This window comes from Halichoeres trimaculatus, unplaced genomic scaffold, assembly GCF_033239565.1.
Source record: "Halichoeres trimaculatus isolate MK-OKI-2021-1 unplaced genomic scaffold, fHalTri1.1 fHalTri1_scaffold_16, whole genome shotgun sequence".
Lineage (NCBI taxonomy): Eukaryota > Metazoa > Chordata > Actinopteri > Labriformes > Labridae > Halichoeres > Halichoeres trimaculatus.
Window position 1 is genome coordinate 13,160,915 of NW_027437194.1, and position 24,086 is coordinate 13,185,000.

General features: G+C 38.7%; 1 protein-coding gene across 10 annotated transcripts in view; it reads right to left on the bottom strand.

The window, feature by feature from the left end:
- Positions 1-24,086, bottom strand: part of tcf4 (transcription factor 4) — a 234,326-nt gene that overhangs the window by 26,846 nt on the left and 183,394 nt on the right. For 9 of the 10 annotated variants that reach the window (XM_074691138.1, XM_074691141.1, XM_074691137.1 and 6 more), the window contains 7 exons: positions 17,213-17,318; positions 16,315-16,463; positions 15,719-15,866; positions 8,577-8,647; positions 8,334-8,412; positions 2,862-2,941; positions 2,527-2,736 (listed from right to left, as the gene is read on the bottom strand). In XM_074691138.1, coding sequence (XP_074547239.1) covers positions 2,527-2,736; positions 2,862-2,941; positions 8,334-8,412; positions 8,577-8,647; positions 15,719-15,866; positions 16,315-16,463; positions 17,213-17,318 — 843 coding nt within the window. The remainder of the gene's footprint in view (positions 1-2,526; positions 2,737-2,861; positions 2,942-8,333; positions 8,413-8,576; positions 8,648-15,718; positions 15,867-16,314; positions 16,464-17,212; positions 17,319-24,086) is intronic. The other variant, XM_074691144.1, reaches the window with a different exon arrangement.

Below are 24,086 nucleotides of genomic sequence, written 5' to 3' on the forward strand. Positions count from 1 at the left end.
CTCACGTTTTCTCAGAACTTTGAGATTTTCTCTGTTTTAATACCTTTGTGTAGAAAAAACGAATATAACTATGGCATATTTGAAAAGCAGACTTTTGTTGTGTGTAACTTTTGAAAAATTAAGGCAAGGTAAAAATCTGAAAATGAGAAATTTCAACAGAACTAAGTGACAGTAATTTTCCTAAAGCATTGATTTGATTCATTAATGCTGAAATAAAACTAAAATATCTTGTTAACCAAAGTCAAAGTTCAAGAACAGATAAGGACTGAAGTTTAGAAAGGGGGTTGATGGTTTCCAGGGTTCTCTTTGGCAAGGCACTAGACCTCATACTACTCCTGGCATTGAAAAGAGTTCAGCCCCCACAATCAGATGACTCTCCATTGATGCCATAGGATCCTGTTTGTGCATGCTTGTGTATCCCTGGCCAATATGTATGTTGCATAATCAATAAAAGCACATGCAATAGACTTTTGAATTGCTGAAGAATGAATTTTCTTGTTTTCTCTTTTCTTCTACATAGCCGCTATACTCTTGCCTAAAAACAACCAAGAAGTTCAGCTCAAACAGTCAGCACTGCTGTTATTCACCATTCCTAGTCAATGGGCTCAAACACATTGAGGTAACTTGTTTTAGACTTCATTTAGTTGTACATTATCATGTGTGGATCATTAAGACTAGATGGCAGAAGACAATGAAATACACACGGATGGTGGAAGACGGACAAATAGAGAGATACAGAGAGGAAGGGAGAAAGGAGAGAGACAGCTGGACAGATATGCGTGAGAAGAAGATAATCTCTGTGGGAGCCAGCCAGCACTTACTCACTCAAACACACACACACACACACACACACACACACACACACACACACACACACACACACACACACACACACACACACACACACACACACACACACTCCTCTCTAACACAGGTGTTCTCCATTTAGAAAACAACACTTCAAAGTAAACACTTTAACAAAGAGCAGAGACAGAGGGACAAAACTTCTGAACTACTGTAGTAGGAACAGAGCAGCTGCAAACGCCCCCTGCAGGCTGTAAAGACCATTACAACACAGGACAAAATATGAAAAATGTCCTTTCAGGAGCCCGTAACATGACATCATTGAGTCTAAGGCCAAGTCTTTGTACGGTAAGAGAGGTGTTGAAGAGGTAGTGACAGCGTGCAGAGTGTGCTAGTTAGCATGAACATCTGGCCTGTGCATATTTGTGTGTGTGTGTGTGTGTGTATGTGTATGTATATGCTTCATGTGAATATTCACAAATGAATGGAATGGGTCTGAGTGAACATGTCCAGGCATCTGAATGTGTTTACACTAGCTGTGCGCTCTCTCTCTATTGCCCTTCTACATTTCCTTATGTCACACAGCTGTTTGGTTCTTCATGTTTATTGATTCAAGTTGACAAAAAAGCCAAACTTAAATATGGAAAACATCACTGCTTCCTTACTTCACATTTCAACCCACTCTGCACTCCTCTTTCTCACTTCTAAGCAACTCTCTTTACTTTTTTACTTAACATTTCATCTCCAGCTCCTCTTTTACAGTTTCATTCAATATGCTCCCAAAATAAAACAGTTAAAAACATGTTGAGACAACTGACTAAGCACTATCAATCCTATTGAAATTGAACACATTTTGTGTGTAATTAGTCTAGTTTATCCCTCCAGCTTACAAAAATTATTTGAATAATCTGAAAAGTGATATACTGACAGAATGTGACTGTTCAGTGTCCTCATATTTGAAAACGCAAAGCACACAATACCTCAGAATCCTGAGATGTTTTTGCCCAGACATTGCTAAGTATAAACCATTTACTATTAATGAAATCCAGACTAAACCATGGCAGTGTTAAGTATCATATCTGGTCATATCCTCTCTCGAAAATGGGATCACTCAGAACTTAGTATGAACCTATCTGGAATGGGGTAAATACTGATATCTCAATATGAGAACACATTATGTACTCTGTACTATGATGCCTAAATATCTTTACCCACATAAACAAATGAGCAAACAAAAAATCCACAAGGAAGGCCAGTGGATCTGATTTTTCATGTACTAGTTTTTTGTTTCTGGTCTGTAAGTTTGTGCGTGGTCTTATATTTAAAAAGAATAAACAGCCATATTGTGCACTACTCCTACTGCCTTACTTTAAAAATCCTTTGTACTACTGTCCATGAGCATATTTCACATCTTACAACTTAGGCTGGCACAACACTTAACTACCTGCACCATGTTTATAGGTTGTTTTTCTTGTTAATTTTAATTTAATTTTATTTCCTTATATTTTCAAATTTAAATTTCTTTATTTTTTCCATACTTGCAGTTTTACATTATTTTTTTAGTCCCTATATAATAGTCAGAAGAGAGGAACAGTATTTAGATTTTTCTGTATGTCCTTATATATATATACAGAATAATTGACAGTAAAAACCTTTCAATCTCTTGAATCTTGAATCTCTAGACTCTAAACCACAGCATAAAATCATGCTTTCAAGTCCTACCATGAGGGAGTGTCTGTTGGCTGATAGCAGTCCCGAACCATAACCACTGCTCAGCGTGCCCATAGCTCCGTTGTGCGTGTGTGCCGCCCCTATAAGGTTGTGCATGTCACCGTGCCCGCCGCTCATACCCGTCGACGGCCCTACTGCATGGCTCCGCAATACATGGATGGCATCATCCAAACGCTCCAGACGGTCTTCAATACGACTTTGCTGCAAAACAAGGGGATGCAAAACAAGAAAATGAATCTTACTTTTAGTATTCATTATAAGTTATATTTATATAAATATATTAGCCTCTTAAAATGTGTTGTGGCTGAGTGTGTGTTTCAGCATACCAGAGAGTGCAGTGGGGCTTCATAGTTTGGCGATGATGCTCCCTGTCCACCATTTCTTGACCAGACAGCTGAACTGGCAGCTAGGAGAGAGGAGACAAGAAGGAAAAGCAAGGAGTAAGGATATGTAACAGGGGGACCAATAAGACAGATCTTTAACAGCAAAAATGGAGGAGCCCTGTGATTTAAGACTGATATTCCTTCATCAATACTACATTTCCTTGGGTATGACCAGCCTTTTTTTCCACAGCATGATAGAAAAGTCTCATGACACCTGAGTCCCTGCATACGATAAGTGTGAACAGAAAATGAATGGGCATATGCGTTGGGATTAGATCTAAAACCGCCTCTTCCTTTATACGTTGAAGAAAGGAACCACTTGATGTACAGCACCGTACAGCAGACAAAGCATCTTTACACACATGAGGAGTCTCTCATCGTTTCCACTTGTGGTGCCCAGACAATATCCACACAGAGATGAAGAAGAAAAGAATAAAACAAATCTACTCATATCTCATAGCAAGAATGCTAATATCTGGCTTTTGTTTCTGAAAAGGTACAAGTGGTTCATTAGCATGAGCCCTCTGCAGAATAAACACGCTTTGTGTCTCTCTTCTTTTCTGCTTTTGTGTTCTGTCATTGCTCTGAAGAGTCGTGTCTAAATCGACAGGTCTCATTAACTGGTAGACAGAGGGGAGACACAGGCGTGTGAGAATTAACATTAATATGAGGCTCTGATTAATGGCCGACTGGTACATAAAGGCCAATCAACAAAGCAGGGGTTTCAGAAGTGGAACAAGCTTTGGGACAATTCCTCTTTGACTACAAAAGTAAATTACAGCAAAACCTGGTCAGAGCTTCAGTTCACAGAGTGCTTAAATCTGAAAAATGTAACTTTGTAAAGCATGTACAGTCCAGCTAATGCGTATGCTTTACAAAGCAATAGCACATTTTTGGCAGTCAAATGTGTTTACCCTCCTAATTTTTGGCATATGAAACAGCAGCGTGTAGCACAAAATGCATAAAATATAATTAAGTGTATTCTTTAAAGATGTTATCTATTGGACTGCAGCACCACCTTCTGGTCCAGAGTCTCATGCAAACTGTTGCGAAGACTTGACTATTAACAGGACTTTTCATTATTACGAACAGTTTAGCTTGTATTTTAGCCTTTAGCTCATGCTCTATCACTCTCCCGTTCAGCTTTCTTCTGCCCTTTTTCTGTCTGACAGTCAGGCTCCAGTGTCAACCACCACTACAAAATGAATCACAGAAATCCAGATCCATCTTCTCACTTGACTTTGGTGGCATGATGTTATCATAGAAACTTTGATGTGCCATAAGTCACTCTGGTTCCTGCTTGACCTGATCAGGAAGCTAAAAAGTAGCATTTAAGAATAACCTATATTGGTGCTGATAATCTCATTTTAAAGTGTGCATTGCAATCAGGCATATATCGAGAGGGGAGACTTTTCCAAGATCACATGACAAGAAGTAACTCAGGACATGATGTGGGATAGCTTGTAATGTATATGCGTTAAATAATCAAGTTTAAACAATTTTTTAACACAATTTTATGAATTCAGCTACAATTAATGTCATTTCTGGGCTGTCGACTATTAGTAAATTCTGTACAGCTTTTATAAGCTCAAGTTGACTTATTGACTATTTTAACAAATGAACATGATCTTCTCAAAGCTGTCAGATTTCAAACCAACGAGTGGGAAACATACTTTAAAAGGCGTTTTGTCCACAGCTCTGGAGAAAATCAATCATGCTTTCATTGTGTGCAGAACAATAACATCACTGGCTAAATTAAGCTATTCATGTCCTTACAAATGCTGCTCTAAATACAGCTGAATTAAAAGTTTTGCTTGATTTGTTTCCATTTTTTTCTTTTTTTTTTTTTTTTTAACCCCCCGTGCTTGGTTATGATTTATCCATTATTGGTACCAAGCTTATGACATGATGCAATGTTTAATTTAACCTAACCATTACAAATAGAACATTTTTCACAAATAGATATTGAGGTATCAATCAATCATATAATCAGTTGATCATTTGATAGAATGATTTCTGAAATCACGTTTGGTGACACCCAAAGTCCCACATATACATGTAATGTAGCTCAAAATGTGACCCATAAGGCTGCACGTGATGCATTCAATAGGCATTGTATGTTATAATATTACCCGTCCTAAACTCTTTTCAACAAAACAACACACAATCACTATTTTTTTCCCAGTAGGCAAGTCTAATAAGCGGTGTACCAGCTTCCAAAGTTATGAAATATTTTTCTGGTTTAAACACACGCACACAAAAAGGGGGAAAAAAAGAAAATTACAGGAGTAATTCTCTGCAAAGTAGCTCTCTACAACGCACCTCTTGACCCTGCTCTTGTTTGGTAATCCATGAAGCTAAGTGTTGCTCAATCTGCAATAACTTGTGTGCATAATGAAATACATTAACTAAGATGTACCCACTTCTGCGATCATTTGTTTTGTCACTGGTGCCCAACCCCCACCGGAAAGCTTTGATCAAATGCAGGTAATTCCCACATTCTTGTTCTCCTTTCACCTCCTCTCTGCCCTCACCCCTGATCTCTCCCTTGTAACTTGCAACTCATCTCATTAGCTCTTGTCTTCCTATTTTGTCTCAGTCTTTTTTCCGTCCTCTCCCCTTTATTCATATTACATGCTCATTTCCATATGCTAATTAATGAATAATCACCTGGGTACATTCATGTGCAAATACAAATATATGTATTAAACGGCATGGTAAATTATTCTGAGTCCAACACGGTAAAACACCCTTGCAGAATTAGCCTTGGATATCAATTTGCATGTAGTTTGCTCTAATAGGCTTCATTCCTAATTTGTAAAAAGTGGAGTAACTCTGACACAATGATAAACACCAATTATGGTTTAGCAGGCAATATCCCAGGCAGCTATAATGACGAAGAGGAGGAGAAGAAAGAGGGGGGAGTGGGAGCCTTGTGTTTGCAGAGCCAGTAGGTTTGTGAGCGATTTGTCGAGTTGGTGCTCGTAATTAAAGCTATCAGTCACACGGCGCGGCACAGAAATATCAAACGGTGTGTGTAGCGGCGACAATTAGAGACAAATTCGACACAACTATTATTAGGAAAAGTCATTTTTCACTTTAAGGAGCAGGAAGAGTTTACAATATTAGCCTGAAGGAGGAGTAATTGGAAGGAATAATAGGAGGACAAGGCGGGGGGTGGAAGGAGATGGAGCTGTTATGTTTTCTTATTGTTTAATCTTATGCCAAGTTATTGCATTTTAAAATCGGGATTCCAAGTTATCTAAAAAAAAATAAGCTATAAAGCTAATTTATAATGTTTCTTGTACTTTGTTTTCCTATTTCTTACTTTTGTCTTTACCAGAGTTGCAGATTTGTACTTTAATAATCATCTCTACAGCTTTTAGGGAACATCCCTGGTTGAATTAGATATGGGTCCAATGCTTGGTCCTTCGTCACCAGTTAAACCCAAGGCTACTTTTGGCCACCTTGGGTCAAATCAAAATTCCTTTTAGACAAATTAAGTCCAAAGTTGTTTGAAATAAGCAAAGTCATGACTGTAATCTTCATGAATGGAGTATAAAGTATAAAACAAATTGAAAGCTGTTCAACTCTAAGATCTTTTAAAACTGTTCGTAGTATATTGTCAAATCATTTGGAAAAAGTTCAAGTAAAAAATTTAGTGTCTTGAAGCAAGGAATTAAGTATAGAGAATAGTATTAACAAAGAATCTGCTCTAGACCTTTTAGTCTTAAGATAAGATTTGTAGAGGATAAGCACAATGAGAATAAAGATCAATTGACTAAAGTTAAAGAAGCTTTTCATGTAATCTGGAAGTCAAGTCTCTTGAAAGTACAAGACTATCTGCAAAATAAAGCTGAGGATTTAGTCTTTTGAAACACTTTCTTTGAGTGGATGCATGTCTGTTTGGGTAAAGCCATTTGGACAAAGTTAGGTCTCAAGCTAAAAACTGGATAGACAGTTAGTCTTTGTATTGTGTGATACAAACTGATGTATTGTCGTGAGCCATTGAAAACCATTTCAGCCTTGTGTGATTCGAAACTGAATTTGATTCAGTCCAAATTATTAGTCCTAGACATGACACTTTGATGTCATTTGAAACCTAAGTGTACACAGACATGAAGCTGGTCCAAGTTTATCTCAAATCTTAAAGACAAAAACATATATATTTTTTTAAATCAAAGCTATGACTTCAGTTAATAAGTCAAGAGCCCTTTAAACTTAGCTCGAGAAAAGTCCCAAGTTAACTTAAATCAGTATGGTGAAGTCATGTCACCAGTCAGTTTAAATCAAGTCCCATGTCCATTAGAGCAAACCTAGGTTGGTTTAAGTCACTTACAAACTTTGTAAGTCAAATCTGAAACTTGTTTTTATTCTGCACTAGGACCCATTAAAAGTCTTTTAAACAAGAAGTCTGGTCTCCAGTCACTTAGAAGAAGGTCAAGTCTTAAGTTTTAAAATTCCTGATCTTACTAATGCATTTAAATTCAAAATCATTTCCCAAGATCTTTGAAAAAAACACAAGTACAGTCTGAAGTAATGTGGCTAAGTTCAAGTTAATTCCAAAGTCATTTCAGAAGTGTTTAAGTCAAGTCAAAAGTTAGTCTGGCCTTATCGTCTATTATTTGAAATAAGCTAAAGCAGCATACTATCTAAAAATCAAGCCTAAAGTTATTGAAAACAACACAGTGCCATCTTTTGTTGACTGCAATCAGTTCAAATCAAGTCTCAAATCCTCCAGATACATCCATGTATTGTTACAAGGTATGTGACCCCTGAGCCCCAAGCCTGAAGTCCCCAACAACAAGTTCAAGACAGGTCTTGACCCATTCAAAGCAGTCCAAGTACTTATTAGCTCAAGTTTAGTTTTGAAGTTTTTTTCTGGTGATTAAAACTTTAAACAAAGATCAAGTAAATCCTCAAAGTCATTTGAAAACAGCGACAACATTGGCATAAGACTAAAAAAAAAAAAATTGAGGTAAGTCCCATCCGGGTCTTAGAACAGTTGAAACAAGTTGAAGTCAAGTCTTGAGTCTGGTGCAGCAGGTTCAAGTCCCTGTCTAGGTTTTGTATGAAAAAGTTGAGTCTTCAGCCTTTTCAAACAATCCCATACCTTGTCTAAAATGTAGTAAACCAAGTTCAAGTCGAGTCTCAAGTCTTTGTAACCGCTCAGTTCAAGTTAAATTCTGTGTCTTTTGAAAAAAGTCCAAGTTGGGTGTTAAGTCATTAAAAAAGGTCAGTTTCGATCAGAAGTGATCAGGGATAAGGTCAAGTCAAGTCAAGTCTTACTGTGTTTGAAACAAGTTCAACAAGTCCAAGTCGGCTCTGCTTTCATTTCCCATCTGCTCTTGCTGGTTTGTATTACAGTGTAGATGGTGTGTGTGTTGTAGTTGAAGGGTAAGCAACATGTGCTACCTGTGAGGGAGGGAGGGGAGCCGACTGGGGTGGAGGGATTCGACGAGAAGCTGTTGTTCGTGTGGTCTGGAGAGTAGATCTGAAAAGTATGAGAGTCAAATGAGCATAAAAAATAACTCAAACACTTGCACAGAAGAACGATAATTTGATGGAGATAAATTCTTGAATCACGATGCACTCATAGTGAACATGACGCTCACATCTGTATGTTTGATTTTGAGTGTTTGTATGAGCTGTACTTACGGATGCGAGTGCTTTCCCTAAGGCATCTCCTGTCTGAGAGCTGCTGGCTGCTGCGCTCTGTGCCCTGTTAGCTGTAACACACAAACACACAAATTCACACACACACACGGAAAAAAGATGGATGTACTTTTATAAATAAGGATGTTGTTATCTAAATATTTCAATTAGTCTGTCTATTCCAACATCCACAACCCATCAGGTCCACACTCAACAGAGTACAATACACACGTTATGAGGTTCAGATGCTGTGACTTCTGTGAATGAATTTGTGTTATTTGTGCACACATGCCCACACGGCAGGTCTGTAAGGTTTGCTTCAACTCCTTTCTTACATTACAGAAAAAAACAAGGAGGAGAAGCTCACAGTACCGTTCTTATGAATGTGAATGTTGTCAGATGTCAAGTTTGGTGCTAATAACGACACAGGTACATCTCAATACATCAGAATATTGCAGATGAGTAAATTTATTCAAGCATTTCAGCTTAATAGGAAGGTTCACATATCATATAGACTCATTACATATAGAGTTAAATATTTTAAGCCTTTTCCCTCTTTTAAATACCATGATTATGTCTAAGAGTTAATGAAAACCCAGAATTCAGTATCTCGTAAAATTAGAATAATGTGAAAATGTTCAATTGTTTTCAATTCAATATTGTCACACTCATCAGCTAATTAACTGGAAATACTTGCAAAGGTTTTCTGAACCGCTCTCTCAGACTGATTCAGTAGAATAGACAATCCTGGAGGAGACTGCTGACTTGACATTTGTCCAGAAGTCAGTCAGTGAAACACTCCACAAGGAGCCACAAAATCTTGTTGCAAAAGAAGCTGGCTGTTCACAGAGCACTGTAGCCAAGCATGTCACGAGAAAGATGAGTGGAAGGAAAAAGTATGGTAGAAACCACAGCCATAAGATTGTCAAGTATAACCCCTCCATGAAATAAGGGCATCTTAATAAGAAGTGGACTGTGGCTGGAGCCTGTGCACCAAGAGCCACGGCACACATACACCCTTTCTACCAGTGCTCGTTCAATGCTGGTGCCTGAACTAATGCTCAGTTGGTTCTAACCACTCTCTCCCTAAGAACTGGTTTGGTTTTCCAGCATGGAGCCAAGTTTGAGCCATGCCATGTCACCGTAAAACGTCAGAACGTCACTGCATACGTAGCCATTTCAGTGGAGGCGGCCTCGGCTGTGGAAGCCTGGGGCAGGGGACGGCAACAAAGCTGGCACTGGGAGTGCTTGGAAATAGGCAGAGATTTGTGTTATATTGCTTTTTCTGACTGTGTTCTACAAAGTGTGCACGTCTCTCCCTCTCTATGAATGTGTTGACATGTTAGTGAGTTTTTGTGTCTGTGAACACAACAAGGTGGAACTCTGCCATATGCATGAGAGAACAGAAGAACAATGTAAATGCACAAACATGAAATCACATCCTGTCATGTTAGTAAGAAAAATAATATGAACCTATTTAGTCTGTTAAATAAGTTAGTAAGATAGAAACTTGATATAAAAGACGCAATGTATTGCTGCTTCAATTTAGCCCTCAGTTCGCTCAGCAGCTTTCTTTTTTATTATTGTATTGGTTGCTTTTCACTGCTGATCTTTGGTCATGGCAGCCCTGACCCCAGCTTCTGACATTGTTCTGGCTCCAGGTGCTCAAAACTGGTGCTTAGCAAGTATCAACTCTTTCCTGGGCCAGAGCTTTGTCTATGGAAACACAACAAACCAGCGCTAAGTCAGGCACTGGCCTGGAACTAGCACTAGCACCAGTTCGGTTGTCTACAATTGCTGCATTCCTTGTGTCAAGCCACTCCTGAACCAGAGACAACCTCAGAAGTGTCTTACCTGGACTAGGGAGAGAAAAAAATGCTTATTGCTCCAATGTCCCCTTTACAGATTAAGGGTAGTTTTGCATAGAAATTGGGAATCAAGGATCCAGAGTCTTGAGGAAGAGTGGAGAAGAACAAAATTCAAGTTGCCTGAACTCCAATGTAAAGTTTCCAAGGTCAGTGATGATTTGGGATGCCATCATCTGCTGATGTCAGTCCACTGTGCTTTCTGAAGTCAGCCAATGCAGCCATTTCCCAGGAAATTTCAGAGCACCTCATGCTTCCTTTTGCTGACAAGCTTTATAGGGATGCTGATTTTATTTTCCATCTAGGCTTGGCACCTGCCCACACTGCCAAAATGACCAAAAGCTGCTTAAAGGAACATGATGTTACTGTGCTTGATTGACCAGCAAACTGGTTGGACTAGAGAGAACCTACAGAATATTGTTCAGAAGATGAGGGATACCAAACCTGGTGGCACACACAAGCCGCTACCAAGGCAACCTGACCTTCATAGCACTTCAGCAGTGCCACAGGCTGATTGCCCCCATGCAACACTGCGCTATTGCAGCAGGTCATACAAAGAGCTCCAAACAAGCATTGAATGCATTCAGGTGAAGATACATTCTGAAGGTCAAGATTTCTGTAATCCCTTTTTTTTTTACTGGTCTTGTGTTAAATTTTATGAGATACTGAATTTTGGTTTTCAAGAATTTTAAGCAATTATCATCACAAATAAAGTAAATTAATGCCTTGAATTTATCTACTGAATAAATTTACTTACCCATGCTATTCTAACTGATTGAGATGCACCTGTTTGTGATGATCACATGATGCTGTGATGTACTGAAATGGCCTGATATTCCATTCCCGATCATTTTACAACAGATTCAAACTTAGAGGAGGCAGTGAAAAAACCGGACACCTGCTGCTAAAGCTGATGCAGTGGCAACACTGCTAGCATGATAGCGCCTTCTCCTTTTGGATTTAAAGAGTAAATTCATTAAGATCTCTACTGTCCCTGGTGCTGGTGAGAGGCTGATTTCTTCAGAAGCTGAAATTTACGTATTTCTGAGCTTATTCTCTCTTTAATCCACTGACAGCATGCATAAGTGTGTTTGTGTGTGTGTGTATGAGGGTGTGTGTTTGCTGAAGTTGAACTTCAGTACATCTAAATCTGTTTCACACACTTGAAAGTGACTGAGGCCAAAAAGGAAGGAAGTGACCTCACAGGACCAGATGAGCGCCCACACACACACACACACACACACACACACACACACACACACACACACACACACACACACACACACACACACACACACGCACACACACACACGCACACTCCCAACAAACACATGCGCACACTCTGACATGCTCACAGCTCATCTCTCCTGATAGCCTTTCCCAGATGGAAAGTTTATGCTCGCACACACAAACTAAACATGTGCATGCTATGCATGCTCACACACACATACAAGTGCAAACACACACAGCAGAAGATCACATCCTTTCATGGCAAATGAATCCATTATAGAAATTGGCTAGGCTGGACTTTTTTAAGGTGTCAGAGAGACAGTGTGAGAAAAAGAGAGTCAGAGACAACGACAGCAAAATAGAGAAAGTCTGAGAAAAAGAGAGGATGAAAGAAAAAAAAGGAGACAGAGGAGGAGAGAGAAAGAGTCTTTCAGAGAGACAGGAAGCAGCATATGTTTTGGGGTTAAAGCCTCATGTCTCACTCACGCCATACCGATGGCCTAGTAAACCATCCAAGGGATTACTGTTACACACATATGCACACACACACACACACACACACACACACACACACACACAAACATGCATGCACACACACACACATACATGCACGCACACACACACAACTCGATGCATGATTTAGAACATGTGCAAGAGAAAATCTTTTTCATAAATGAGAGCTTATGGCTAAAGAGAAGGATGAAGATCTAAATCGTCTGATTTTTTTCTGTCATTATTAGCTAGAATGTATATTTCTAACACAATCATGCTTTGATTTAAAGTATAGTATAGTAGTAGTATAGTTATAGTTGATCTTTTTTTCATTCATGTTTTATATAAAAAGATATAAACATATAAGAGAAATAAAAAGGAAAACATCTGAAATGAATGAAAAGGAGCAGAAAGATGAAAAATCTTATCGCATCCGCCCCTTCTCTCACAAAATGTTAACTTAACACTTAACGAAACATGCAAAAGAATGATGATCATGTAAAAGCTTTTGATTGATTCTGATAACTTAAAATATTTTCCTTTTTTAAATTGGCTTTTATTTTTTTAGGGGAGAGACATATGGGTATAAGGGCTGCACGTAGGTATCAAACAAGGCTGCATGCTTGAGGACCTCTGACCACCTGCAATTCCACTTTCCTTAGCAGTGAGTATTGATTCAGTTGAAATGCTCTGTACACATTTGATTTTGATCAATGGCATTTTAAGTAAAAACAGTTGATGGAAATCATGTTGTAGCATTAGCAGCTTTAAACCTGAAATTATTTCTTAAAGAAAAAATGTTCCTATCAACTCTTTCTAGATAAAGCTATTGATAAAAATAACATTAGAAGTCACTTCTCTTCTTGATTTTGATTGGTTATTCAAGAAAAAAAAGGGGGACATCGACAAGCACAGCGATGTCACCCGCATTCGTACTTATAGAGAAAACAGTAGCTGACAGAATTTCTCAATGAAGATTTCTGGTTAAAGCTTTTATGTTTTGAAGGAAATCATCCTCCTCTTGTCAGTTCAGCTGAAAAGAGAAAGGGATTTTGGGAAGTGGAGGATGGGGGATGACATGCCACAATGCGGAATAAAGACTCTGTATAGGGGGCCCCAGGCTGAATTGGCAGCTGACTTTTCTTCTTCTTCCTCTTCCTCTTTTTAAGAGGCTTTATCAGTATCAGGTTTCATGTAGGTGCCAAATGCATGTAAGAAAGGTCAATTTTAGGACATGTGACGCAAAAATTCTCTGTAGCAGCCGTCATATGTCCGGTCCCTTAAATATTTCCAATTCAGAGGATGACAAACTAATAAAAGCTAAGCTTATAGTGGTGAAGATATTGGTACATAGTAACAAACATAGTGAATTGCATGCTAGTACAAAATCAAAGACTGTTATGGCTGTAAAGTCTGCATGCCTGTCCTGAAGCGTCCATGTGTGTACACACACGTGACATGTTTTTTATTAGGTTTCATCTTGTGTTTACACTCATCTGGTCTGGCTTGTGTGTGTGTGTGTGTGTGTGTGTGTGTGTGTGTGTGTGTGTGTGTGTGTGTGTGTGTGTGTGTGTGTGTGTGTGTGTGTGTGTGTGTGTGTGTGTGTGTGTGTTAGTGTTAGTGTGTGTGTGTGTGTGTGTGTGTGTGTGTGTGTGTGTGTGTGTGTGTGCGTGTGTGTGTGTGTGATATCTTTGAGGAATGTTGGAGATGTCTTCCCATGAAAACAAACTTCCAATCTGTTTCTTATTGCTCTCCTATTTGTTCTGTGAGACACAAAGTAAGGGGTCCATATGGCATGCTGTGTGTGTGTTTCTGTGTTAATGTGTGAGTGCCTTTCTGTGTTCATGAGTGTGAGTATGTGTGTGTGTGTGCGTCTGCTTGAGTCAGTAATGTCAAGGTCAAGCCGATATATTCCGTTTCTCACTGGATGCCTTCTCCCCTGACAGTAAAGTTCAGTTTTAAAGTGGTTTAAATCATCCTGCTATAATCTCAGCAGGGACATTTAAAGCTGGGTATGTGGTCTTACTTTTGGTTTGTTTTTCCACCAGAAATAACCAGAGATGGTTGTCTTTAATGTTGTAACATTAAATAGAACAAGAACTTAAAACAAAAACACAACAAATTAGCCCCAAGACTTTGTGCAAAGATGAAAAACACCAGTAACTTTAACCATAAAATAACCAAACAGTTAAAATAACCACAAGTGAAAGTTGCTGCAGATGGTTCATGATAAGAGTTTGGAACAGCAGAGCTTGGTAAAGTCTTGAACAAAGTTTTGTGTCAGTTGTTGTGGAATAATTGTTAGGTCAAGCTTACTTACTGGTCTGTGATTTTAACAGGTCAAAAGTTAAGGTTTTAATTTGTGTTGCTTAAAAGTGGAGTGTCAGAGTAAGTCTTTGGGGAGGAAAGTAAATACAGTCTCAAGGTCAGTCCAAGTCAGCCAAGTCAAAGTCAAGTCAAAGCAATTTTAGTCTACAGCTCTGAATTAAAAGACTGTTTTTACAAAAACTTATCCTCAAGATTTATTTATGAGCATTCAACCAATAAACATGTCTTGACATGAACATGTGAGCTCACATTAGCGACCATGTACCATCAAAAGATGAATGAAATTCTGCTCTGTTAGCAGCTCTATGAGAAGCAGCGCGAAAACAATCAGGAAATGCAAAAGTAATTACAGAAATCAAGAAACAAAGTCCTCTCCTTGTGTATGCTCAATAGTAGCTAAATTTAACAGCTTAATTTTTAGTATAAGAAGGATAATATTTGCAAATTATTTTAAAGGATAAGAACTTTCCCCTCCCTGCAGCAAGTGCTCACATAATACACCAACAAAACAACAACAAAAAACATCAACAAAACTCTTCTGTTCACTTTTGAGTTAAGTCTGCTTGAACACCATTGAACTTGAGGTGTTGTAATCAAATGACTGCATTTTTATTTTCCTTTACACAACAAATGGTGTCAGCTAATGTCATCAGCAGAGGACTTTGGGGACAAGAAGACCCTCCACTGCATTTAAGTTCCTAAAGCTACATTCAAACTGTGAGTGTCTCAAACCTTGGTACAACATGCCTTCCCAAATATTGCATTCTCTGTATACAGGCTGTTTTTGAAACCGCCCACTATACCCAGCGTCAACCTGATTTGGCCTGATTTGGCCAAAATGAAAGAATGTAGCATGCAGTATGTGGCTCAAATGTTTTCATTATCCTCAGGGCATGGGAAAAAAAACGTTTTCATTTTAAAAGCTTATCGACTTAAAGTTTAACGGTCCATTACATTTATGGTGTAGTAATATGAAAGAACAGGCCATTGAATCTTGTCACTTCTAGTCTTAATAGAGTTGATACTCATCTCAAATAACTTTTTGTTTCTATGAAAATGATGAAATCTACTTGTTAACTATTTTCAAACCTGAAGTAAATGCTCCAGTAGCATCAAAACAGAGTGAGTTGAACATTCATGCAGCACTCCATATGCAGCATTTAGTATGCATAAAAGTAGCATGTAGTGGGTGGTTTCCAAAACAGCCACAGAAGTAGACAGGTGACTTACCCATAATGCTGTCTGTGCCGTTGGTGGGGGCGGTACAAGAGGCAGTGCTGTAGTGATTGCCCCCTCCCCCGCTACCACCTCCTCTGTGAAAGCTGGACATGGGAGGAAGGCTGGAGCTGATGTCTGCAGACGAGTGTGACGGGTAACTCTTCAGAGATGGACAAAAGAAACATGAAACTTAAACAACAAATATAAACAAAAAGACATTTTTTTTTTAACATATGTCAAATATATATCTTTGGTGGAGTTTTTTCATTATAACCTGAATCTTCTACAGTGCACAATAACTTGGAAGTGCATTACAAATAGCATATGTACATGTATGTACCAACATTTTTTTTCGTAGCTAACTAGCTTCCCAGTTACAAGAGGATGATGAACACTTATAGTTTGTAGTTGTGGTGGTATTAGTAAATTCTTTTATCAAAAAATGAAAGAGAAAGGAAGAAAGGATAATTCCAAGATTATCAAAGTGCCATGATGTCTGTTGGTATTTTGAACCCGTGAACAGATTTTCCAAAAAGAAGAGAACAACCTTTGTCAAAACCTTTTCAAAATCAACTTGTTAATACACGTGGTGATTGACAGCTACTCACCAATCTGTCGTGAGGATGAATCCCACAGTAGGAGGAGCTCTGGGAGGGTCCATGAGATGAGTTCCCGCCCCCCAACATACTACCATGGTAACCCTGTTGGCTCATACTGCTACTACTGCTGCTCCAGGGATCGCCGCTGTGGTGACCATCTGAGAGGGAGACAGATAACAAGATATGATTTTCTGTTGCTGGTTCATGAACATCCTCTGACAAGTAATACCATAATATGCTTCTTATAGCGACAGAGTTGTAATTCCCAGATAGTTCTTTGCATTTTGACAGTGAAAACTCATCCGAGAAACAGAAACTAGTTACGTCACAGGCCAGAAAAGGTGACTAACCATAATCTTGTCACCAAAATGAGCAAAATTCAAAATCCATTTATTAAGTCTAATAACTGCTGTTCAGCTGAATGCCTTGGAAAATCACTAAACCACTAGACATTCGTTAGGGCATCTCAGTGTTTTTCTGTTAGGAAGTTTACCACTCTTAGTTGTAAAAGAAAGTCTTAACAGAGCTTCAAATTTTTGTTTCTTTTTGCCTACGTGACTTGGGTACAGCAGACAATCATCAATATCCTTGCGTGGTGTTTTGCTGCAAAGTACATCAAAGGCAAAAAATATCTTCATGTGTGTTTGTTTTATCCATCAGGATTCCTCTCTGGTTCTGATGCCACAAACAAAAAACACAAGTGTGTGATGTTGCTGTAAAAACAACTAATTTGGTTGGTGAAAAGTCTTACAGTTGTGAAACCTCTCTGCATTTCTGTGTGTCTGTGTTTGCGAGTGTTGTGTGTGTGTGTGTGTGTGTGTGTGTGTGTGTGTGTGTGTGTGTGTGTGTGTGTGTGTGTGTGTGTGTGTGTGTGTGTGTGTGTGTGTGTGTGTGTGTGTGTGTGTACCTGGCATAAAGAACGAACTTGGGAAGCCAGAGCTGGGGGGTTTGGAGGAGGGGTAGCCCGGTGAATCCCTGTTGTAGTCGGCTGTACTGGCAGACGGAGCGTACACCTGCAACACAGAGAAGCAAACCACGGTTAAGAATCTGCTCTCACAACTAAATACAAGAATATTACAGCACATCTCATCACAATCACACAACCGTTAACATCAGACGCACAAAAAAATGGCCATCCTCGTTTGTTTCTCTCTGAGGCTCAGCAGGAAGCAGCTTCAGACAGACATCATTTCCTTCACATTTACCAAGACAGAAAAAATCTCAAAAAGTGGAATTTTGAGGGGTTTTTTTTAAATATTATTTTTTAAAGCCTAAAAAGACTTTTTACCCACGTAAAACTATTTAAATTTGATATCTTCCTTTGGTGCACACATTTCATTTTGAAAATTAGTTTTTTCACATGTTTGACCACTGTTTCAAGTTAAAAAGCTCTTTATTTGGGAGGAGTGCAAATTAAACTTTATTGGACTATTTTTTCTGCATTAAAAAATATTTCAATACATAGAATGGTATTGATATTATTTTTTAACTAATAATTTTACAGTGATTAGTTTTTCATCATCCAGATGTTCAATTGTGATGAAAAAACTGTCAATTTTGATAGAAAAATAAACAAACAAACAAATAAATAAATAAATAAATAAAATATGTACACTTTTTATTTCTTCTTCATTTATTGACTGAAGACAAATGTCAATCTTGCAATACTAGCAACCAATGACACCTTGAAAAAAAAACAAAAACAAAACACCTCAGCTGCGATGCACATCCTGCCAGCCCCCACTTTAACAATTTCATGGCAACAAAAAGTGAAGCAGAGATTTTCTGAGCAGCATCGTTACAGCGTTCCTGCAGAACATGGAGAAAAACGTGAGGGTCCCCATACAACCAGCAGCTTGTCATCAGGAAAAACAGGTGACGCTCCTCAGCAGCTCAGTGGCTGCATGGAAACACAATGCCTGTGTTTGGTCATGCCTTATACTGGGGGTCCCCACAGCATGCCTCTGCGTGTGTTTGTGGGACTGTGAGTGTGTGTGTGTGTACATTGCGTGCGAACACTCAGCCATGACGCTAGCTCGCACTGCATGACGCAAACCCTGTAACAGCTGTTGTGAGTGCTCTTCTCTCCCTCTGTCTCCCACTGACTCACATCAAAATGAAAAAAGCAGCTCCACAGCTACACCTAATCTACCTCCATCCCCTCAAAAACAAAGACACAGCCTTTTTTTTTAACTTTTGGAATATTTGCATACACATGGAAGACAGATGTGGTAAAACAGAATCTGATGATAAAGCACAGACAGAAGGAACAAAAGAAAAAGATGAAAAAAGAAACACTTAGGGGCATTATAAAAAAACATCATCTCACTTCCCACACTCCATGAGAGAAATTATCAGAAACAGAAAACAGCCTCAAACTGTTTCAGTCAAACAAAAACCTCCTGACGCTGAAAGACTGTTTATTGGCTTAGAGCTTCTAAAACTGGCACTGGTTCCTTCTGCATCAATGTCCTGTGCTCCTAAAAGTTAGGATCTTTACAGCACAACATCAACAAGAAGAGAATCAAAGAAGAATATGACACGACAAAAACTTTTAAACTAGGTATTATTTCTCTTTCCTGTAGCATTTAACAAGCCAAGGACAAGACCATCACAGTTTTACCAGACAAATTGAAGAGCTGCGACCTGAAACTTTGAAGAAGAGCTGGGACTGATGCACACGCTATAGCATGCATAGCTCATGTCAATACTGTTAAGAGATAATCAGTGGTTTGAAAGCTACAGGTCTTGAATTTGTGAAGACATCCACACAGAATTTTTATTTAATTATTTTTCAATTCATTCATGTTTTGATGCAAACATTTCAAATTAGAAAAACTACTTGCACAACCATATGTAACTAAGCCTGATCTTATCATCTTGGCTTGTATATTGACAAATGACAGCTATAATGTTTGAGACGTGTCTCATGAGCCAAAAAATTTAAAGAATTGGAAGCTCACCTATTTTCATAGAGTACTGTGTTGTTCTCTGCCAAAATAAATAGATAAATATCCTTTTATCAGAGATACTTATGCCTACATCTATGAAATGCAGTACAGTAAAGCTGCCAGCCTGGTTCACTGAAAATTAATTCCTTTGTTTTCACACAGTGTTTTTTTGCGACATTCTCTCAGACGCATGAGTAAGAGTTACACACTGAATTAAACCTGTAAGCAGTTAAAACATGTCTGGTTCCTCTGTGGTTGGTTGTAGGATTAGACACTTAACAGTTAGCTAAAGCTAAAGCAGGATCATGGCTGTTTTTGGAGATAAAAGTGGCCATGCTAACTGGAGACCTGCAACCAATGTGTCACTGATTATTATGCTTACAACAGCTGTTGAAAAATGAAAAGAGTCTTCACTGCGTGTCTTAGTTCTTTAATGTTGATTGTCATTAAAGTGAACGATTGAGATTTATCTTTAATGTGACAGGGTCACCATTTGCACTAAAACACCAGGAATGTCTGTGGCTGCAAGCTTTCATTTGAGTTTCTGTATCAAACCTCAGTTCAGCCAAGATTGATTTAAAATAAGTAATGTTTGCTGCCAAAATATTGAACCAAGTCATTATTTTGTGTTGTTAATGAAAAAAAAGGTGATTTCAAGGCCAAAGTTGTGACCACATAAGATGACTAGGAATCAATATGCAGGGGACAATAGGGGTCTTTTTAGTCCAAAGAATTGAGTGACATCTGAATTTAAACCTCCTTTTCTTATGTCTTCCATTCACTCAGTGATTTTTAAAATGTAAAAACAACAGGTTTTGGTGGTTACGTCAAATCACTGCCAGAGCATTTTGCTTGGATTCTTTATCTAAGAGAAAAAATAAAGTCATATCAGCACAGCAGTGCACTCTATCAGTGAGTATATAGGTTTGAGTAGTGTTTCTCTTTGTGCTATCACTGCTTCTTTCCTCTGCAGTTATTTTACCAAAAATGTCCCTCAAACTGAAAAAAGAAAAACAAGTTATAAAAAGGAGAAAAAATATATGATTCAAAACAAGGACATGGAACTGGTCAAAGTGTAACCCTGGTCACCCTGTACAGTGTCTCCTCATACACAGTATATGTATTTAATGACATCTCTATGGTGAGAGCTGAGATCCAGGTTACAGCCTGAATCAGCCAGAATCATTTCCTGAAGCAACTTGTCATGGAAGAAGAACAGACATCCAGGAACGAGAATTAAATCTTTCGAGGAGTAGGAAACACTGGGAACTGTGGGAATAAAAACAGTAATCAGGAGACAACCCACCCACCTACACACACAAACACACACACATGTGTTGACAAACACATCTTGCAGACAAACTTAAATGAACAGATGTAAGGTGCTAAGAGAAGCTAATTAGCGGGGGAAGGTTTGTCCCTTCCCACAATGCACCTTGCAGAAGTTCAAGGTGCCTGCAAATCCTCTGCTTGCTGCACGTCAACACACACACACACACACACACACACACACACACACACACACACAACCACACACACACACACACACACACACACACACACACACACACACACACACACACACACACGCACACACACACGCACACACACACTGGATGCAGTCTGTAAATGTCATTAGGTCTAACTACAATCCCCTAAACTTCCTCCTCCTCCTCCTCCTCTTCCCCTCTGAGAACCGACTTTGTGAGCTGATGATAAAACCACATTTATTGACCCAGAGCCTGTACAACAAGATGCATACACACACAAAATCACATACACACTTACACACATGCTTGTGTTGTTCCTGCTGAAATTATTAAGATTTATGTCTCATACCGTGACAGCCGTATTTTCCCAGTGAATGTGTTGTTAAGACCAGTGACGAAAGGCTGCTATCTGTGTGTATGTGGCTTTGTGTGTGTGTGTGTGTGTGTGTGTGTGTGTGTGTGTGTGTGTGTGTGTGTGTGTGTGTCTCTCTCTCTCTCTCTCTCTCTCTCTCTCTCTCTCTCTCTCTCTCAGTAAGCATGTACATGCTGGTATGTGTGTGTGTGTTTCAGACAGACAGGAACAGGTGCAGCGTGTGTTCAAGTCAGAGGAATGTAGAGAGACACAATAACAACCTCGCTTCCTGCAGTCTGAAACACACACACACACACACACACACACACATGCACAGACACAGTAGTATCACTATTCCCACAGTCAGTGAGTGGACCTTGAGCCAATCAGAGAAACCCTCAGCAGTGTTTTCATTTCACTAGAGGACCAGAAACCACAAGTGAAACAACATGAACCACAGAAGGAAATCAGTGATCTTCATTTATCTCTTTGTAATGTGTTTCATGTCACAGAGATTCTGTTTGACCTCAAATTGGATGTTTTTTGTTGGCGGCTCAATGTGTGAGTTAAATTCAGTAAGGGTACATTAGACAGTATAATACATATCTAATACAACTTAATTGTATCATTTCTATATCGCTCATTATTCAGGACTACAATGTATAATAATGTCATATTGCCTTAAATGTCATATTGTACCATATTTTTATCATACCATGCCACGTTGTTGTATCAGTGCAGACTGGACAAAACAACATAACAACAACAAATGGAAATTCCCCCCCAAAAAATCTAAACAGAAACCAGCCAACCACTTATTTTAGAGTCCACTTGTGTCCTAAATATGAGCTGAGTATAAGAACTGAGTAAAAAACAATCAAACGAAAAAAAAACACCCTCCAATAAAAAAAAATCCAAATAGAAAACCTTGCCACTAGATTAACTACATTAGTTAATAATCCCAATGGGATTGATGTCCTAATCTCCAGTTTCAAACTTTGTCTTAAAAGGCCTAATGTTAATTTATCACTGAATGAGTCAAGGGCATTGCTAAATATGCTCAACCTGTTGGGATATTTGTCATTCTTGACTTTAAAAACCCAGGTTGGTTGGGCAAAAATATGAAACTAAAACCTTCATAAAATGCTTTATCTGAGCTAAATTTGGTGATATTTCCATTTCGAGTAGATCAAGTGTTCATATCTTAAAACTGCTTAATTTCTCCCAGAACACTGATAAAGTCTCTAGGGGAAATCACTTTAGTCTATTTGATATGAGTTAAATCTGTAAAAGAGCTCCAAACTGATGCAGTAGAAGTGTTTGTGCAACAAGTTATGGTATGACATTTGACAAACTTTGCTAACACCACCTAAGTACATTTATTATATGATCAACCACAGCTCCAAACTGCAACAACACACTCCTCAGAAAGAAAGATAATTCTTAGTTGAGCTTTCAAACCTCTCAAATTGTTTCTGGAGTTAACAGCTGTGGAAGTTTCTCAGCAACAAGTACAAACAAAGAAAAAGCAGATGAACCTTTGGAGGTAAAAAGAAGAAACTGAGGGTTTGCAATAAAACAAATTCAATAACAAAACAACACACCAATGGCTCACTTTCTCATGTAGTTTGCCTTTTTTCATCCAACACCTGTCCTCAGTGTTTTGGAAGTCTGCACTCCACACTTCAGTTCTCTGCACAAGGTAGAAACTGTTGTTTTATAATGAGATGAAACTGAGATGAGAGTGAACACTTGTGCAATAAAAAGTTTCTTAGTCTAAATTTTGTGTGATGATGACATGTCCAAACATACAAGTCAAAAAATAAAAAAGAGGAAAAAAATGAAATAAAATTGACAGTGGGGGATAATACTGAAAAACCATTGAAGATGTTAAAAGAGTTGGAGAGGAAAGACACAAAGAAACTTTGATTCTTTCAGCAGAGTTTCAGTTACAACTACCAGAGATGGAAAAGTTGCTGGGCCCTAAAGGGTTCTCTTCTGTGGAAAAACAATAAATGGAACAAGGTGAAATATTAAAAGTTGGATGTAGATGAAAAGACAGTAAACGGAAACAAAAGAGAGAAAAATGGAACAAAAGAAAAGGAAGAAAAAAGAAGGAGGCTTTGTGTCTTTGTTTCTTGTTTGATGCTTCATCTCTTGGTTATTGTCTCCAAATGTGGGGAGCATCTGTTCAGCCTCCCTGAGTCTCCTTCAGCTACTCAGCTTGTACGGACGGAGAGGAGCAAAGAACAAAAGTATGTCCTCAGAACTTCTGAACTGGACTTTCTCAAACCCAATCACAGAGTAAGTTGAGCTCTGGAAGAAGTCAGTGATTGCTTTCTGTTCACTGTGTCAGTAGGAATATAATTGCTGTAGTGTTTCTAGTGTACTGAAACTCTGACCAACATTTAACGTAAACTAGACCAAATGAAGACAGAGATGTAGAAAGTTGTCGAAGATGTCCGCCTTGCTCGTGAAGTTTCAGATATAGAAAGTGAAAGTGAAGAGAGCAACATAAACGGGTAAAAGCAGGATGTGATGGATGTCACCAAACAACCTGCCTTCAAAATGAATCAATTTTTAAAACAATTTTAACTTGTGGCAGTTTTAACCAAGCAGCAACCTCCGGTCTAGAGATATGAGACAATGTTGAAGTGCTAAAATTGTCTGTTCCTTGAGTGTCCACTTGAGGCTGGCCCCAGGAGTCACATACACACCAAGCCCAAAAAAGTTTTTTTTGCTTGCTAATTTCCCTACGAGCACTCACTTTTTTCTACCTCAGCAGTTTAGAAGATATGAAGAGTACAAGTTCAACCAATCAGAGGAACAGCCAAGCTCATGTGACTGGCAAGCACCTTATAGCTGCTAGTGTTGAGACTCAAAGCCTGCGTCACCTCCAATATGCCTGTGACATCCACTTTGATTCAAAAATCTGTTTCAGATTTCAGACACGTGATGCCATGAAGACTATGTCCATTAATAATACAG